At 36.4% G+C, this 19,826-nt stretch overlaps 1 protein-coding gene across 10 annotated transcripts in view; it reads left to right on the top strand.

Moving 5' to 3' along the window:
• Positions 1–19,826, top strand: part of MPP7 (MAGUK p55 scaffold protein 7) — a 161,435-nt gene that overhangs the window by 40,418 nt on the left and 101,191 nt on the right. For 7 of the 10 annotated variants that reach the window (XR_012041229.1, XM_072854521.1, XM_072854519.1 and 4 more), the window contains exons 2-3: positions 3,445–3,611; positions 16,979–17,097. Coding sequence is in view for 9 of the 10 variants with exons in the window: in XM_072854521.1 (XP_072710622.1) it covers positions 3,575–3,611; positions 16,979–17,097 (156 nt within the window). In the remaining variant the exon portion in view is untranslated. Of the gene's footprint in view, positions 1–836; positions 939–3,444; positions 3,612–16,673; positions 16,774–16,978; positions 17,098–19,826 lie in introns of those variants that run through there. The other 3 variants (XM_072854520.1, XM_072854523.1, XM_072854522.1) reach the window with 3 other exon arrangements.

Genomic DNA, 19,826 nt, shown 5'->3' with positions numbered 1-19,826 from the left:
GCGTCTGGCTTGGTGAATGTGCTTGTATAGCGTGCAGGAGCCATCGAAAGGCGGGGAGGCATTTCTGTTCCTCCTACAGCCATCTAGTTTTATTTTTTTTCTATCTGTCGTTCAACCGGAAAGCCCTAGAAATAGAAATGTCTTTCATTATGCAAGTAAATACAGGCAGAGAGAATTAAAATTACGTAATTTGCTATGAAGTTTGAGTTCGCTATTCAATTTCATATTTACGCGACTAAAAGCAGAAGTGGTTAAAGGGCGTTCGTGCCTCTCGAGGAGCGCCTTTCCAGGGCTTGCGAGGCCTGTGAGGCGCGGGGGGCAGGTTCGGCCCTGCTGAGGCGAGGCGAGGCGGGGCGTGGCGCGGCGGGGCGCCCCCGCGGCCGCTAGGTGTCAGGCGCAGCGCGGGAGCGGCGCGGGGCGCTCGGGGCCGGCTGGAAACTGCGCGGCGTGGCCCGGGGCTGCGCGGCTTTCCCTGTTTCCACATGGTGGGTGCCAGCAAAACCCGATACAGTGTGATATATAGAAGCAAGGTACAACTGGAATAATGAAATTTCAAAAATAAGCCCTTTTTAAAGGCTGGTTGTAACAGTCCTGCCGGGTATTGTAAATGCCTCAGGTGCACTTGATACTGCTGTTATGTTCCTGGCATTGGCTTCTCGTTTTTATGGAAAGATGGATTGAACTTCAATTTAAGAATATTCGGTAATCCCTCTCAGGACATACTGTAACAGCTGGTATTTCTGTGTTGCAGCAAATCGATTCCATACAGCAGGCAGCAATGCCTATGGCTGGGCTCCGGCAAAAACTTCCAAAGCATTTTAACTAAAGCGAGCCAAAGAAAATAACATCATCACTGCAAAAATGTAGCTTAATTTGCAAGTTAGGAAAAAAAAAAAAAATCCCCGTTCCATTCCAGCAAAATATTAAGCATTTTACTGGTAAGGATTTCATCAGGTCATTTATTTTTCATTAATATATATTTAGGATCTGGGGGGAATAACTTTATGCCGTGTATAAGTTTCTTAAATAATAAGGAGCTTGAATTTTTTTCATATTGAATGATTTACCATGAAATAAAGAAAAATAAAGAAACTGGTCAAGTTTAAGTACATGACATGTATGTAGATCAACAAGACTTTCCGCATTTTGTAGTGAACTTTTTTAAGGAACCTGAATTTCTGATTGATAATAATGCACCTACGAGTGCATTATTATCCTAATGAGAATGCCTTGCATGTTTGGGTTGGTTGTTTTGGGGTTTTGTTTTAATAGATGAAAGTACTTTAAGCTGCATATAAATCAAAGATGTTCCATCGATAGTAAATAATTTTGTTTTAACCAGTTTCTTACACGTGTGAAAAATAAAAATGCCTTCATCCTTCGTACGGCTGTAGTGGTGTGCTCACGCTGGGGACTGTAAGTGAGCTTAGAACATGACTTCTCCTTTATGGTGCTTGTATGTGTTAAAAAGAAAACAAGCAGAATTAATGCAAAGTGAATATGTTCATTCTTAATTGGTACAGTGTGTCCTTGGCTATGATGCGTGGTTTTTTTTTTTTTTTTTCCTTTTAAACTGCACCCTGGCTAGCTTTGCATATAGATGTTTTACAACTTTGTCATCGTAAGATGAGCTTTCACTCTGAAATACTTAACTTCCTTATCTCTGTTTTAAATTTTAAGCTAATGAACTGTGTGTTGATTTGATGAATGTCAAAATATTTTTTGGAAGCTGACGCTTTTTTAGTGAAAACTTACTTTTTTTCTTCACCACAAACTTTTATAACTAAAAAAACCCCCCAAACTCTAAAACAAGCTTAATAGATAGGTTTTTAAGTTTTATTTGGTCCTTTTCATCCTAGGAGAAGTTATCTAGGGCTGTAACTTCTGCTGTGTTTGCTGCCTTGAAAAAAAACAAAAAACAAAAAAACCCCCCACCAAAACAAAAACAAAAAAAACCCCCCGCAAACCAGATTCACTGGAGTTTGAAAGCTGACATGCAAAAATCTTTCTTTGGGTAAACGCTTAGGGGAGAAAAAAAAAAAGAACTTTAAAAAGTTGCCAGACTATTTAAACTATAGGCTTATGCCTAGAGATGAGTTAACAACTAGCTTATATCTAATAATTGATTTAAAACTTACTAAACAAAATCTTGTGGATGGCCCTTAATATGTTGCAATACTTTTAGCAATGTGGGGATTTTTTTTGGTGAAAAACAAAATTTTGAACAGCATACAGTGTTTACAGCACCTGTACATTACTCTTCCACAAGACTGTTGCCAAGTACAAATGTGTCCAAAATATGCACTCTCAGAGCCAAGATGACTTCAAAAGTAATTCTGATTAATATGAATGTGTTTAAAAAAAAAAAAAAAAACAAAAAACAAAAAAAACAAAAAACCAAAACAACAAAAACCAAACCAGCAACAGCAGCAGCAAAATGCTCTTCTATTTGTTTATTTTGTTATGCTAAAGCAGAACTATGCTGCTTTCTTTCTTCAAGGATCCTTTTTGTTTACTGAGATCTGGAGACAACCGTTGTTTTCTGTTAGCTTCTACTTCCCCCTCTCCCTTCCTTCTCACACATCAGCCCCTGCACTGCTATTAGTAAACGTTTGTAGCCTTAACTCTGAATTTCTTCTCACAAGTTTGTGTTCCAGTTTCATATTTTAATATACCTGAAGTTAAATACGTTCACTTATATTTGAAATTGGTTTTTACTTTTGTTACATTTGCTCTGAATTTTCCTCAAGAACTGGTTAAAAGACCGACCCAAAATTTAGTATAAGCAGGCCTGTGCAATTATTGAAAAATGTCTTTAAAAAATACTGACTTTGTAGTAATGAATTACAGAAAATTCCTTACATGGTCTGCATGATAATGGCTCCATCAACTCCCCAAATGAAACTGCTGTGTACCTTAGAGAACTGTTTGCCCCAGTCCTGCCTTTTAAAACTTCAGTTAAAATTTAGATTATATTTCCAGATTACAAATAAAAATTGTATGTCAGATCTTAAATGAACTGAAAACAATTGAAAGGAGGTTAAGTAGAAACGTTGAATAAATTACCATGGTAGTAAGCAATTTTTTTTCTAGGATAAGTAGTAGCAAAATGTGAGTGACTTAAATTATTCACTGTTTTAATAAAATAACCCTAGACTTTATTTCCAAAATACCTGACGCGCTAGAGTTAAAGAGTATAATTTATATGAGAGAAATGTGTTAAATTATTTTTACAGCAGAATGGGATTATAGGCTAGACTGAAGAAAACAAAATTTTTCACCTGGGGAAAAAAACTTAACAGTCATAAATAAATGCAAAGCACTTTGTTTTGAGAGTCTTAAATCAAAAGCTTGTTTTGTGATAATGATTGGATTTGGCTAGCTGCAGTAATTTAGAGTTTAACAATGTTCTTAATTGTAAAATTCTGTTTCTGTTCTTTCTAGGAGAAAGTGGGAGATAGCATAAATCTTTGTAGACAACTTGGCTGCAAGCAGTTAAACTGAAATTAACTTCTGCCTTCTGGCTGCAGAGTGCTAGTCTGACGTTCCTGCGTGATACTCTGCAGACTAAATCATGCCAGCGTTATCAACTGGATCTGGAAGTGACACAGGTACGCAGGCCAAGGAGGACTGCATGTTTCCTCCAGATCTTATTTGTTAAGTCTACGGTCTCTTATTTCAAGAAATCATCAAATAAGATAATTAATTATGGTCTGAACAGATGCTTACTTTAAAACTTTAAACATAACCTTTTCTCCCTGAAGTTAATTTAGATATATGAGGCACCACAGTAAAATAAATTAATTTTTAAAAGTCCCACCACCATCTTCTTCCCCTCTGTCCCCAACCCCCCAAAAAGAACAACTCCAAACAGATATTATATATGGATCTGAATAATTTGGATTCACCTCTGAGCATGGTTCCTCCAATGTGAACTTGAAAAAGGAGGAGGAAAAAAAAAAGATGATATCATACATGCCTTAATATTTGCAGCAGTCTAGACTATCCCCTCTGTGAGTTACAGTTATCAGTGGAGCTATTTCTGAACACAGAGTCTTTAGTTTTGACACTTCTTTAACAAATTAGGAGAAGAAAAATATTGTCTCAAGTTCTCTTCCTTCCCTTGCCTTCCACGTCAGAGTCCAGTTCCTATCACTGACTGCAGGCAGTGGGAGTGCAGATATGTAGCTTTCCATAGTTTTAACCTTCTTCATAGCAATATTAGGCTATATTAAAAGGTTAAATCTCATCTTGCTGTTATGCATACATTCTCTCTGTCTGACAATGTCTTTGTCCCTGTTTTAGGGACAACTAAAGTCAGTATTTTTGCTGGAGGGTGTTCGGTAAATAGGTGATCCAGCTGAGGTTACAATACAAAGATCCCTGCTTTCCACCCCCTCTGCTCACTATTCTAAGCATAGTTTTAAGCACAAGAACTAACAGCAGGATTTTGAAAATGAAGAGGGAGATTTTCAAGTCAGGAATCCAAAAAATACATATATAAGGAACTGCATTTGATTGTTATTTTAAATATACTGTACAGTGCAGTGATTTTTTTTTTTCTCCCACACCTCAGGTCCATGTAAAATTTATCTTAAATGAAAACATTAATCTTTAGAGTTGGGGGTGTGTGTGTTATTTATTTACCATGGGGAGGGAGGGTTGTGTTCGTTTTTATTTGCCTTTTTTTTGTCTCCCTATTCCTGTGTTTAAGGGACTTGACTATCATCTTGCCAAACCCTACCTCTACATACCTTTCTTTTCTTCTTCCCCCATGGAAATAAGTGTAGTTGAAGCTGTTTAGTATGCTAAAGCTGAATTTTGGAAGATTTGTCAGGGTCTACTATGGGCTGATTTTCCACTCTGGATCTTTGCTTCCTTTATCACGCAACCTTTTGTGTCCTTCCAAAACCCGCCTTAATTTTTTTTTTAATTGTTACTTGGTCAAATGCTTTCTGACATTTCAGGAGTCTCAAGAACATGTTGAGATGAACAGCAGGGGGATGTGTGCTGACTGGTGCCTGATGCTGACAATTTTGCTTGTTTTATTGTTTAAAGAATGTTAATATGTCCAAAAGTAATAGTCATGGACATACTTTCTGAATAAAGAAAGAAAAGGGCTCCAAAAAGTGGAAGAAAAATCCTAATTTTAAAATCATGTGTGTATTAAAATGTCTCTAAAAACATGTTTTACTGGGCTATTTAATGCATATGATGCTCCAAATACACCTTTAATAATTATGGTGTGTGATAAAGCTCAGCTATCTCCATTCTCCCAGGAAATCTATAGTAAAATATTATATGCACCATTAATATCTTGCTGTTAAATAATACTGCTTGTTAAATCCAATTTGTTTTCCACTGCAAGTTGTAAATTGTTTCTTTAAATAAAAATTTGCATTTGGAGGGAAAAGAGAATTATTTATTTTCTTCCACTTTCTTTATGGTATTTCCTGATGGGCATGATAGGTATTTAAGTATTTTTTGAATGATTACATCAAACTGTACTTTCTGTGCTGGATATAATACAGCTGGTTTCTAATCAGAGCCCTTTTTTTCTGCTGTTACTCTCACTCTTAGATTAAAAAAAGAGAAACACAAAAAATTTTGGATGTTCTTACCTCTGTTTTTCCTTGGTGGGTAGACCAGTTTTCTTCTCGCCCTGCCTGCATAAACTGGTGTTGTGACATCTAATGAGTTGAAACTGCTCTAGTCCATGAGAGGACTATCTGGGACACTGTGGAGTTAGCAAGTCACTTAGTGGGGACCTAACAAAACTGTACTTTTAGGGTAGGGATGCAACTTCATTTAGTCTGTCTGCTAAGGCTCTGTTTTATTAACGTGTTCAAACAAAACCCCAACCTTACTTATTTTTGTGTCTGTTATATCCTGGTGAAGTAAAAGTAAACCCGGATTTAAAAATGAGTGAAAGAATTCATTGAGGACTAGTAAATAGAAATGCATCATCTGTAATGTCAGAAAGTTGCCAAGTCATGGACTGTTGGAAACTCGGGCACTAGTATGGAAGCATTGATGGTTTTGGTTTGTTTTTGGGTTTTGGTTTTGGTTTTTTATATAGTCTAGGGATCAGACCACTGTCAAAAGCAGGATAGCGTTCATGATGGGCCACATTTGATCAGACTAAATGTTGACCTACTCCTGTTAATTTTACATTGCTTTTACTTTGTCAACAGACTTTATTAGGGATGTCACCATGTCTTTGCAGCTGCTTCCTTCATACACTTGCACATGCTTTTGTTATACCATGTTTTAACCTGTGAATTCTTCTGAACACAAACCATGCCTCTTAAATCTGTTTTCAGAGGCATTTACCAGACTTTAAACTATGATAAATCAAAAGCATGGCTACAATATTTGCCATCTTTTTTTAAAAAACATTTGTTTTAATTAATTTAGATTCATCAAGTGACTTTGAAATTAATCTTGTACCTTACCAGTCTGATCTGGCTTCTTAACTTTAAGACAGAGGAGAGAGGCTTGTGAGTGCACATGCTTCTTTCTCTTTCACTCTCCATTAGCCATATAGAAACCCTATTCTTATATAATAATAATAATAAAAAAAATTACTTGTTGTTTATAACATGTGTGTGATCCTGCTCCTCCCTTAAGGTTTATAGTCCTGTCAGTGTCAGGTCAAAGTTATCTTAACGCAACCATCTTGAATGGAAGGCTGAGCTCCTGCCTGAGGCTGCATCTGAAGCTTTAAATATTTTCTGTTGCAAAAGTCTGCTTGAACTCTGTGTGCAAGCCCATCAAATGGAGTTTGAAGACTGAGCAAGACGACTTGCACTTTTGCAGGTAAAGCAAACCTGCAAGATCTGGCGTTCACTTATCTGATCTATTTAGGAAGATTTAAATTTGCAGTCCTGGCTTCACAGTAGTTGATGGCAGCTTTGTTGCTGACTTTGGAGGAGCCAAGATGACATCATATGCTTTAAGTGTTGTTTTAGTGTGAAAAACATCGTAAAATTATTACAGATTTCTTTCCTCTCAACCCTGTATCAAGCTTGCTCAGCTGACAAGTTTAAAAATGCTTTTCTGTTTGTCCTTAAAAACTAGTGCACGAATGTGCAAAGCAGACTTTGTGTTTTTGATTCATGTATTGTCAGCGGGAAAATCACATTTATGGGCCAAGTTTGGCCACCAAGTAAAACTGTTTGAGATTTGTTTAAATATAATGAAAGTCAGAAGCAGTTCTTGAATTTGAATATTGTAAATTATAGAAAGAAAAAATGTGCAGGGCTTACATTAGTTTCTTCCTGAGTACATATGGGAGCTAATGCTGTGCCAGATAGTGGAGTTTTTTCAGTGTTACAAGCCTGTAAAACTTGTAACTGAATACATGTTAGTTTTTTTTAATTAAAAAAACCCAACACATTTGTTACTTAACCAAATTGTAAGTTCACGTCACCTTTAAAATATTGCCAGTTTTGGTGTTTTCTTCTCTGTTTTGTAACAATACAAAATAAAGATATGAAATTTGTTCTGAATGTTGGGTATTTTTCCAAACTGCCTTTTTAGTAGTGTATTCTGTGATTCTTTAAGAATTATCTTGACCTCTGAAGCTGCATGCTGTTGATGTGGATGTACTGAATACTGGTACAAATATTTTGCTAGAATATTATGTTGATATGATAGCTCCATAGTCCATATGGATTATCTCCCAGTGAAGTGAGACCACTGCAAGCAATGCGAAGTTCAAAGAGATTTTGCAGTTATCTGAACACTGAAAGATGCTATCCTTGCTTTTACTGTTTTCATATAGATGTCTTCCCTTTATTTATTACTAATGCATTTTAATCAGCTTGCCAGTTTTAACATAATCTTTTCTAAGAATACTTGATAATGAAAAGGATAAAAAGGTGGAGAGGAAAAAAAGAAGCACTAATAACATGAAGAAAAAGCTGAGTAGTTGGCTGAGCTGAGAGGGGGGACATCAGAAACATCTGTAGGGGAAGAAGGACTAAATGAAATGGCTAAAGATTTTAGCCTTTTAAAACAGTTTTCAGAATGAGGAGGGAGACAGAAATCAGGGAGTTCTATTTTTACAGACTATTTAAGAAATGTCATAACATAAAATGGTGGCCAAAGATCTGGGTTCATTGTTATGAGATGAAGAGAAAGGGAATTTAGGAGAGTGATGAAGGAAAGATTTCTGGGAGTAGCTCTTCTGTCGGAGGCTGCCAGGGCGAAGGCTTGCAGGGCGATTGAATCCTCCTCCAGACTGCCTCTGCTTCCCCGCTGACATGCTGTGGTGGAAACAGAGCAACGGGAAAGCCTTCGCTCGCCTGCTTCACACTGTTGCTTACCACTTAGGCATAGGTGTGCCGCCACAAGTGTAGTATGTAAACCCCTTTGGTTGCATCATGATTTCAAGGCTACTTAACTTTCTCACCATTTTGAAATGCACAGATATGGCTAGACTTTCATGAAAACTGATACACTAGCCAAGGCAAAATTTACACTAAATTAAAAAATAGAGCCAATATTTTACCGTGCATTCTTGAATTCTCCCCATCTCCAGCTGCCAGAGGCATTAAATGGCTTGTAGGCTAACGTTAATATGAAAGATTTGGGAAAGTATGAGATGTATGGCTAGCTTTAATTGCTATCAGATTTAATTTTAAAAAATATAACGTGCTGGTGTTGGAAAGGGTATTTATTTTGGTATCAACATATTTATGGTGACTGTTGGAAAACTAGTTCAAAGTAGAATGAAATTTCTCTAAACTGTTTTGTGTTAATATTATGCTAGACTGATTCAGCAGTGTGGAATCAGAAAATGTGTGCAATTATATTTACTGATGGTAAACTCTTTAAAACTGTTACAGTTCTTGGACACAAATTTAAATTCAGATGGTCTGGCAGCTGCAACAATTTTTACTCAATTTTTTTTTTTTGGTGAGCAATGTGTAGTTTTGTGGTAAATTTGAAAGTACGACAGCCTATATTGTTTCTAACCAGCAGCTTAAATGTATAGCTGTGTTTGGACCAAAAGCTGGAATGACACAAATGGTTGACAGTTCCTAGTGATGCCAGATGTCCTTTGCCGAGAGCAGCCTGCCATGCTGTACTGCTCAAGTTTAGCTGTGCCAGCATCTGGGTTAGCTGGCAGAGCGTACGTATTGTGTGCGTTTACTGTCAGATGAAAGGTTCTGTGGCTTCTCAGCCCAACATCACGTCAAGTTTTGGCCGATTTAATAAAACTAAAGCTGTTAATCTGAAGGAGATTTAGTACTACTAAGAGGTAGTGAGAAGCTTCCCTGTTAGCTGTTAGTTGCCTGTTGTGGAACATGGGGTTTCAAATATGATTTTGCTTTTAAAGTAACACATTGATTTAAAAAACAAACAAAACCAAACCAAAACAACCAAAAAACACCTCAATGCAGCATATTAATCCTAGGGATAAACTATGAAATAGTTTAATTAGAAAATTGAACTATTTGAAATAAACTTACTTTCCAGATAAGACAAGGATGTACTTGACTCTTTAAACTTTTGTATATTCCCATATACCTCTCTAGACTTGTGTATCAAGTGTATGTGTCTGTATGCATATGCAAGTGATTGATATAATGGCATAACCTGTTTTGAGTGTTAAATGTTAAACTCAGTCATACAGTGAATCACAACACTGAAATAATATACTGCCATGTTTTTAGGCATCAGTACTGCCTAGGATTGTAGGACTTTTTCTTCTTCTCTCTAAACACAATATGAAAGGTTGAGATACATGGTAATCAAATGGTGTTTCCAGTAGTTTTAGGCACAACTGAGTTGAAAATAGTCTTGGCTTCTGTTGTTAGAAGTCTTTATTCAGTCTCTTAATGAGATAGCGTCCTCCTTTTGCAGATGTAAAATGCCACATTTAGTATTCCTTGCCACCCCTCCCCAGTGCCAAGTCTCTTAACCTTGCAAACTGTGACTGAAGAGTTAAACATGGCAAGCGTGCCCAGTGACATCCTAGCGCTGGAATGAGTTCTTTCCTGACTGCCTGCCAGGTACTTGCTATTGCCTCCTCTAGTGTTGACTAAAATCTAGATAGAAATACTAAAGACTCACCAAGCTGATGTCTATACAAAGGACCAGTCAATTAGTCAAGGTTATTCAAGGTGTCATAGTATGCAGGCTTCATTGGAGGAGCCAACAGTTTCTGAAAAAAAATATGAACGTCAGATCTTTGTATGAGCTTTCCACAAGTTGCTTATTAATTTGTGCTTGATAGGTCACTTTCAATCAGTTTAATCTATGTGTTATTCTTGCAGATAATAGGAGAGCTTTTGAATACTCCTGAAAGTATGTTTTATGAACTTTCAAAGTATCCTTGTTGACACAGTGTCTAGTACCTACATTTTGAGGGGTTTCGATTTTGAAGCAGCTTTGATGAGCTGTACAAGCAAGAACTCTGCAGCAACAGTCTTGCCCTGTATGAATGCAAATAGGGATCAACTATTTAACTCACATCAGAACGTAATGGTATGTGGTATGCTAAATCTGAAATACACATGTTGAGACAAATCCTAAAAGACCAATAACTGTTTCAAACAACTGCGGATTCTTTAGCTCTGGGAGCCAAGTTCCAAAACTAAAGACTTTTCCATTTTGAAGGAAATAATATTTTTAAAAGTGGTGGGCTTAAATGATTGCTTGCTTTCAACATTTTCTGTCATAATGTTGTTTTAAGGTGGGTGAACAAATTATTGTAGCTTGGAGGAATAAAAATTAGGTACAACTATTAAGTTAAAGATGGTATTGCCCTTAATGAGTATGTAATCTTGTTCTTTGAGGACACTTAGGGCAAAATCCTTGTTTTCATTAGGAAAAAAAATAGAACATTGACATTTCTATTGCTGTGCCATCTGTAAAGATTTCAGCATTTTACTTTTTTTTAAATTTGAAAATAAATCAAAACATTTTTTCAAAGATGCTGATCACTTGCATGTCATGATTATCTAGTTACTCAGTATTCTGTACCTTTGAAAATTAGATTAATTTTTTTTTTAAAACAGTAAATTACAAAATTTAAAAAAGGTACATGCTGGAATGAGTTAATCACTCTGGTTCTGCAAAGAAAAATTGTTAGTCTTTAACTTTTTGCAGTGTCAGGAAGCCCATATATTCGGTGGAATTACTTAAGAGAACATAAAAAGGGACTATTTGTAGCACATAAAATTGAGCACATAGTGGTCTTTTTACAACTGGAGTCTGATAGGACGGTGCAGTATGTCTATCCTAATGTGTATGTGTACTGCATATGTTTTTATTTGAACCTGTGCATAAATACTGATCTCAAACTTCAGAACGAAATAATTTTCAATATTTGGTGTTAGTGACTGATTTTATTATGCAGCAGCAAGGATGTCAGAATGAGCGTTTCTGCTCCAATATTGTTTGCTTTTGTGTAAGGCAAGTGTTGTCTGAGCCTTTATAGAACTGTAAAGTACAGTTCAAATGTGAAAAAATGTCAGCATGTTATAAATGGCAGCAAATGGTGCTGATTATTTTACCTTTGACAAAGTGGAAAATTTAAAGGTTGGTGTGTCCCATTTTATTAATACAATAAAATTTTACAGTGTTGTTCTGGGCTTAGATATATGTTCTTTAGTGTTTATTATCCCTCAGTTACTGTAAAAATTTTTGATTCAAAGTCTGGCATCATTGTTCAGAATCCTAATTCAGGAAATTAATTAACATATGAAAGCAAATGCACATCCATTTGTCTCCATTTCTTTCCTTATGCTAACCAAAACAAAGTTGGTGTTTTCTTGTAATATGCAAGAGTGATGGAACGCAGAGACCATATTTTTTATCATTTAGGACTAGTTTATAGCTTCCACAGACTTGTCCTAATAATGAAGCTATGAAGGATATGACAAGAATGGTGATATTAAATTGCTCTAGACTAACAGTAAATTTTTCCATTCTGATGTCAAGAATGTAGAGCATCTGGAATCTGCAGTGTGAGTGGTTCAGTACGGGAACACTTTCATCAATTGCTTAGCCATTTATTCTCCTCCTAGGAACAAGCAGTCTTCTGTAGAATATAACGCTAAGAAGGAAGCAATTTTCTAGATCTGGAAAAATTCTTTATGTCCCGTTGTTTCTGATTTAAAAGCTTTCCATTGCTGCTTAGTCTGAAATCTTATTGCACGTGCAAATTTAGCGTACACATTTTTAAATTGGAATTGCCATTATTATACACTCTGTTCTTCAGATCGAATAAAACTAAATTGTATTAATTAAGCTTAGGAAAAGCTGAAGATACTCTGAAGACAGGAACTGCTTAAGTGGAACAAATTGAAATTTATCTATTACCTTTTTAAGCAGGGACAGTGCTCAGTTTTCAAACATAGCTGGATTTTCCCTTGAAATTATTTCCTTAGTCCAAGCTGGCAGAATGCTACAAGCCTTATTCAGCAGCCATTTTATCTTGCTTGCTCTTGCAACAAGTCCAAAATCTTCAGAGTAGTTTCTCTATCCATGACAAGCTGTTGTAAATTTTATAGTTTTAGGTTATGTATGTGTATTTAGATTATCTACATGTATATAGTTTATATGGATTATTTCTGTAGGCAAGGTTATCTAGTCATTGGTTTTTACTTCCTTGTGTCACTTTTCTTGGCTGAACTAAATTTCATAAAAAGTGTATTGTATGTCTGGTATTAATTTATTACTTTTAAATTTCTTCATTCTTGAATCAGGTAGTCGGATTTAATAGACTATATAAGCACCTTCAAACCACCCCCTCCCCCTTCCACTCTTACAAGGATTTTATAGTATTCCTATGTGCAATCCTTGTCTCCTTTTATTAATATTTCCATGCTGTAGACTTTTACTTAGTTCACATAAGTGTTAAATACTGTACCTAATTTATATAAAGTGAATATAAATAGCAGCATGCTAGTATCTAAAACTAGGAGCTCCCTTGTTTATGTGGAATTGACTCCTATTACTGCCACTGGATTATGTGACCTTGTTTAATCTAGAAAAGGCCCTCTTTCCTCCTGTGTTTCAACGATTTGGGAATGTCCAGGGATGACTACATTGTGATCTGGGTTTTTTTTTTTTCTGCCCAAGTTGTAGGACTGACCGAACTTCCCCTCTTATAAATGCAAAATAGTCTTGCATCTCCATGTTTAAGCTCATTGTTAATTTTTTTTAATGTATGCTCAGGTCTTCTGGGACCTTTGAATAAATGATCTGCTTTAAAAAATCTAAGTAAATGAATTCTTCTTGTGTAAGTCATGTTTACTTTACTGAATTTTGACACCTGAAGTATTTTGATACTAGAAAATCCCAGTGGGCATATGATTCCTTTTAAATATAAAAGCTGGTTAAATTTAGGCAAACTAGACTAAAAAAAAATTACAAGAACCTGAGTAGAATAGCAACAGTGTATAAAAAAGGCAATTTTTTTTTTTTGCAAGACTCCTTACACTCTTGCCAACATCAGGCATTAAAAAAACCAGGATTTTTTTTAATTTTATTTTCATGATTTTTTTTAAACACAACTTCTAGAGACTTTTTTAAAAGCTTTTTTGGTGTGTTTATTTAAATTGTGGGCATCTTTCAAAAAATGTGTTCAGACTATTTTTTTAATAGGAGGTCCATGCATGTCATATGACCCAAGGAGGTGGGACTTTAAGAGAAATATCAAATTGAGACCAAGAGCACAACCGAGGCCTGACAGCCACGTGCTTACAACGATAGCGTTCAGCTCTGAGGTGCTGAGATACATCTCATTCTGTGGCTTACACAATGAGCATGCATTTTTAATTTACAAAACAGTTCCTCTGCATATAGGGGATATACCTATGACATTTTTGAAAGTTAATTTTTGTTTTTAGAAGTGATCAAAAGTGTTCAGTATAGCATCACTTCAGTCTTTATAATTGCTACTGAAAAGATTAAAAAAAACCCCCTGGTTTCAACAGCCTGTCAGTACTAAAACCAGTGAGAAACTTGCATTTATTTCAGTGGCCTTTGGCTCTGGCTTGCAGAACCATCTGAGATGCTAGTTAGAAGCTTTGCAGGAGATTTGAGGTTGGGCTGAAGCAGTCTTTGCTGTTAAATTCAGATTACTTCTCTTGCTGCATGTCAGCATCTCCGTACACAGTGACACCTTACAGGGCTGCAGAGATTTTTCTTTATATATAGAAACGTGAATGTCCATCTGAAAATTTTGGATTCCATGGTACTGGGCACCACAGAAGGAACAAGAGAAAATGAGACTGTGTCTGTAAAGGTAAACCTTTACAGGTGTTAGCACCTGCTGCTGCTGCCGTTACCTCCTGTTTGGAAGGAGGCTATAGCTGAGTGAGATGATCTGGAATTATGCAGTTTTAACTTTGGACATATTCTAGATCTTTGTCTTCTCTTCTTCCCAACGAAATACTCTGAATCCTCCTTCTGCCTGATTTTCATTTGTCTCCTTGACTGAGTTTTTTTTTTTTTATTCCTGGCTACATAGTGATCAGTTTCAAGAGCAGTCTGAGAGCGGGAACGTGGTGTTCTCCAGCATGCTGCATGGTGTAGTCCTCAGGTTCTGCTGCTGGGGAGAAGGGCGGGTTTCTGGTTTCCTTCTGGCTGAAAGCTATAAACGCTGGACTGTAGAGCCAAAGCAGGGCAGCACTAGAAACATAGCCATGGGATTTGGTAGAACCAGTCAGCACTTGCCTAATTTTCTCCACTTCCCCAGGAGAGTTGCATAGATCGGGTGCATTGCTATCAAAGCTATCGGTGCACTAGGGACATAGACACCTGTTTCCCTAGAAGGGACAATTCAGGGCTGTATGAACAAGTGAAGCCCACAGACACTTTTGGGCTGGATATGGAAATCTTAATGTGTGTAAGCACCTGCAGGGTTAGTCAGTCCTGAAGTGCTGGCAGGCAGGATTTTTCTCTGGATTCTGTGCATAAGAACTAAGTCTCATTATAGGCAGATTCAGTCTCACCCTGTGTCACTACTGTAATAGTTAATCCATCAGGAAACATGAACTTTCATTTTCTTTTCATTGGAGTTTTAATTATCAAAGCTTTGAGGAGCAAATTACAAGGATAGAATAGTTTTGTAGTTGATTATATGTGAAATTTAAGCAGATCTGATGGATCAAGGAAAAGAAAGCTTACTCTGTTATATATCTCTTATTTGAAGGGAGTGGCTGAAGTTAGTATTTTCTTTCTTCTGAATGGCACACACGAATTGTTCCTAAGCAGTTATGCCATAGTGTAAGCCTACGCTGAACTTTCCATTCCATTTTCTAAAAACCTTCAAGTTATTCTGAAGTAAATGTATTTGCAGTAACAAAAGTGGCTATGTGCAGAAATATAAGTCTGATTGTAAAGAAATTTTTTAATTTTCTAAATGAAAATGTTTTTGAAGCACAAATTGTGTGATAAAAGTAACCATTTTTGCTAAGTGCTGAAGTTCTAATAGTCTGGAAAGTCAGAGCCAAGAGTCCCATTCAAACCTCTGCTCTCTGGATGTCAGCTCAATCACTGACTGTCTCGCTAGGCAAGGCTCAGTGTTCTTTTTCTATCCATGCAAAATTGTAGTGGTTTGAGTTGTATCCTCTTTTTGCAGTATTTCTGAAGCATAAACAAGAGCAGATTTAAATAAAAGCAAGATTCTAAGAGAAATGAATGTCAACCACCAAAAATGCTTGGACCACAAAAAGAATGTATCTGGAAGGAACTTTTTTTTCCAGAATATTTTACTGAAAGGCAGTAAAAAGACAAAAATACTAAATAATCAAATCCCAAAGGTGCTGCATGTAATTTTGAAAGGGATATATAGTGCCTGGAAAGGTTGTGAAATCATATTTACTAATAAATATTCTAAATCATAAGTTTTAGGGAGATAATAGGCATAATAACGATAGGTAACCTATAACTTACAACAATGTTCTTTACCAGTAGAATATCTTGTAAATCTGTCCTTGTGATGAACAGCAGCACTTACTCAGACTAAAAATAATAGCAGGACCGTGTATCTTGGATCCCAGGAGACTATTGGTGTTTTTGTAGACAGCAGACAGGAGAAAAAGGCATTTTGTCCTTTTTACCCCAAGTAATCCCACTGGAAAATTAAACATGTGCTATGAATTGATATCAACTCATGCCAGGTTACCTCCCTAAAGAGGGCTGCTGCAAACACTGTTGCTACATTTCTTGGACAGCAGTTTGATGGCCTGCGTGCATGATGGATATTTTATGCTGTATGCTACTGTGGAACAGTGTGCTACTGTCTGCCCCTCGGAGACTGCTGGTGAGGTGTGCCACAAATAACCGGGAACAGCAATTGCTTTAACCTTACGGAGAATCTCAAATACCTGCAAATTAAAAATGTTACTGAAATATTTCTGTGTGCGTGTGTGTCTGGGAAAACTGTGTTGATTTTGTTTTTTAAGGTTTAATCCCACAAAACAGAGTAATTCCTTTTGTCTTGCTGTGGATTCCTACTGAACACGGGATAAAAAAAAATATTAAGCAATATATTAGCAAGAAATATTTAGAGAAACCACGAACCTTTTTTTAATGGACCACCCTATCCAGTTTCTGTTCTTTTAAGGAAGTTTTTCCTATTCATGACTCATTTCACTCTTTGGCTAACATCAAGGGAAATGGAATAACGATTAAGCAAAGGAATGTATGTTTTTTTCTGGTTTTGTCCTTTTTTCAAAACTTTTATGAATTTTCTGCATAACCTTGTGTAAATATATATGGATGTAGAAGCTTGACAACTGTGACAAGGTAAAAAGTACACTGCTAATACTTGCTTCTTAGTAATTTTTTTTAAATGTTCCTTTTGGTTCTACAAGTTAATGTTATGCTGGATATCTAGACTCCCTATTCAGTTAAAATGACATGCTCCAGGCAGCCAATTACACAGAACTGTTAAGTGAAATTAATGAGATCACCCCCAGATTACACTTTGTGTTTTATTTTCGTTTTATAGGTCTGTACGAGCTGCTGGCTGCATTGCCAGCCCAGCTGCAGCCACATGTGGACAGCCAGGAAGACCTGACCTTCCTCTGGGATATGTTTGGTGAAAAAAGCCTTCATTCACTGGTGAAGGTAAACCACATTTAAGTCAGATTCTCTTTGAGAAGAGCGTGTGGAAAAATGTTTTGAGCGCCATCTAGTAAACCAGTGATCAAACTGTTGCTCAGTGAAAACAAAACAGCCTTGTTTTAACTCTGTTTCTGTCAGGGGTGGAAGTTGTTAAATAAGATTCTACCAAAAATACATAGATGATTTCATTTAAGAGTGATGTTTTGGCAGTGTAATGCTAATGCAGCAAACATATGTTGTTTGCCCTTGTTTAGAAAAAAAAGAGTACGAAATAGTAGCAGGAAATCTGAGACTTCTTTATGGTCAACATTCAAGACCTGGAGTTTAGCTTAAATAAATAAATATTCACAGCAAAAATTAGAAGGAATATATTTTCTGAGGTCAAGTATGGCAACAGTTCAGTAGCCACATTAATTTAAAATAATTTCCTTTAACAAAGTCAACTGAAATTCTAGTAAGCTGTTTCTTTTATTGGCTTGCCTCCATTTAAAATTGTGTTTTGCACATAAATACGTTGGACTAAAGTATGACCTAAAATAAGTTTGGAAGAATATTTGAGTAAAGTGTCCTGCTATGAAAATGATCAGCAACAAGAAATCAAAGCATGCCATGGGAGTATGCAGAGCTACCCCGATAATGTTAAAATTGCTTATAAGCAGAAAAATGGGACCAATCAGCTGGTTAGAAATGTCCCGCTCCTACAAAATGGTAAGTATGTCTTCAGTCTCCAGTGCAGATCTTATGCAAGCTGGAAGGAAATTCTGAGGTCTCAAATGAGTCAGTAGGTGGTAGTAACCTGTGCCGTGAATATATCCAGACTTACCCATAATTGAGCAGAATTTGTTACCCTTGTCAGTCATTGATCTAGAAGAAGCTTAAAATTGGGGTTATTTCAGTGTAGCTTTTAAGAGTCACCTTTTTCCATTTCTTTCAGCTATCTTATTCTGGAAAAAGATGTAATAATGCTGATACTTGACCAAAATTATTTTTAAATTGGCTGAGAATTTACATACAAAATAAACACAAGTACTTTCTGGTAGTTGATACACAAAAGCAACAAACAGAGGAACAGTGCTTGGGATACTTGCTTGCCTAAAGAATTTCACCAAAGTTTCTGAAATGCTGTGATCTCCAGACTCTGTACTACTTTGTTGCAGCTGTCTGTTCACGTGGCTAAGATGATCACTGAAAGGGGAACCCTGTTTTTGTTTCTAATACAGGCTGACACTGGTGTGCATCTAAGCAAAATGTTAGGTCAGTAGCTAAATCATTTTTCTTTCTGGTTTGGGAATTAAAGACAGCTGGCTTGAAAATGAGTGTCGATCTGCAAAACATTGAAATTTCAACATTTGCTCTAATTTTCTATTGAGGCGAAACCTAAACCTTGTTCCCTTGCTCCCTTTTGCCCCTTCCCCCAAAAGAAGACAAAGATAGCACAGCAGCAACTAGTTTACTCACCTTGAGTATACTCGCGCTTTGGAAAAGTTGGCTCTCCTAGTTGTGTGCCCTAGTTACCATGTTGTTTGTTATTGCAGGGTGGATTGGTCTTTCTGATTTTAACAAAAAAGAATTCATGAGAAAGCTTTCTTAAGGCAGATAGAAAGTTTTGGGGATCAGTGAATGGTCACTTTATTGTAGTTACAACAAGAAGGCATTGAAGTATTCCAACCATCTTTATTATTTATCTTGTCAGTTTTAGGTCCAAGTATTAAATGTGCATGTAACTCTGAGCCTGTGAACGGTTCTTTTAATGTCCTATTAAGTCTCACACTATCTTAAAACAGACTTAATTCTTGAAGCTGCATCTTTAGTGTTCACTAGTTGCACTTCTTTAATATGCCATACTAATTTCATTCAAAAGACAAAGTTTTTTAATTATAAGAATTGAGACTGTTAAGAGCATCTGGTTTGACACAGAGCATATCACAGGCTATTGAACCTCACCTTTTGATTTCTGTGGTGTTCAGTTATAGAAAGTAGGGTATGAAGAGCTTTCAAAAGGTTATCTAGTTCATATCCCTGCCCCAAGATGGGCTTAACTGAATCTGAAATTCTTGGTATTTGTTTGACCTTTAACACATTTTTTAGAAGGATTATTCAGTATCCTATCGAGTTTCAGAGAAGGCAGTCCCTAGCCTTTTTGGAAGAGAGCCGTAAAAGCAGAGGAAGGAACCCCATCTGCCATAGTTTTTCCCTGTTACAAGGCCTCAGAAGTGCCAAATCTTTATTTCTGGGTTCTGGTGTCTTATTTGAAAGACTGTTTTTCCTAGCAATAACTTCTTAAAGTCAACTGTACTTGCAAAGACAAATGTTTTTAATTCCTCAAGCAGAGAATGATGACTGATATTTTGTAATAATAATTTAAAAAGCACTAGCTTAGAGCCAAGGATGTTGCAAATCTGGTATGTGTTGGTTTGGAAGAAAATGAGCATGGGTATACTACTAATTAGGCACTAATATTTCTCTATTTCAGATAGACACACTGCTTAATAAAAATTTCTACGGTGATCTTCTTACCTTACTGTTTAATAATTTCAAATATTAGAAAAGAGCTTTTTTCCGAAGTTATAACACGGGTGAAATGCTCCAAATTACTTGAAGGTTTAAGTATAAAATGAACTTTCTACTTTTACTACAGCTATTCTAAGTTATATGGGTATTTAATTAATCATAACGGTTTCTGTATGGTTGTATCCTATGGAGCATGGTTTGCCATTCTGGCTCTCTTAATA

Source organism: Ciconia boyciana, chromosome 2 (genome assembly GCF_034638445.1).
Source record: "Ciconia boyciana chromosome 2, ASM3463844v1, whole genome shotgun sequence".
Taxonomy (NCBI): domain Eukaryota; kingdom Metazoa; phylum Chordata; class Aves; order Ciconiiformes; family Ciconiidae; genus Ciconia; species Ciconia boyciana.
Note: the sequence above shows the minus strand (reverse complement) of the source record. Positions and strands in the feature narration are given on the sequence as shown.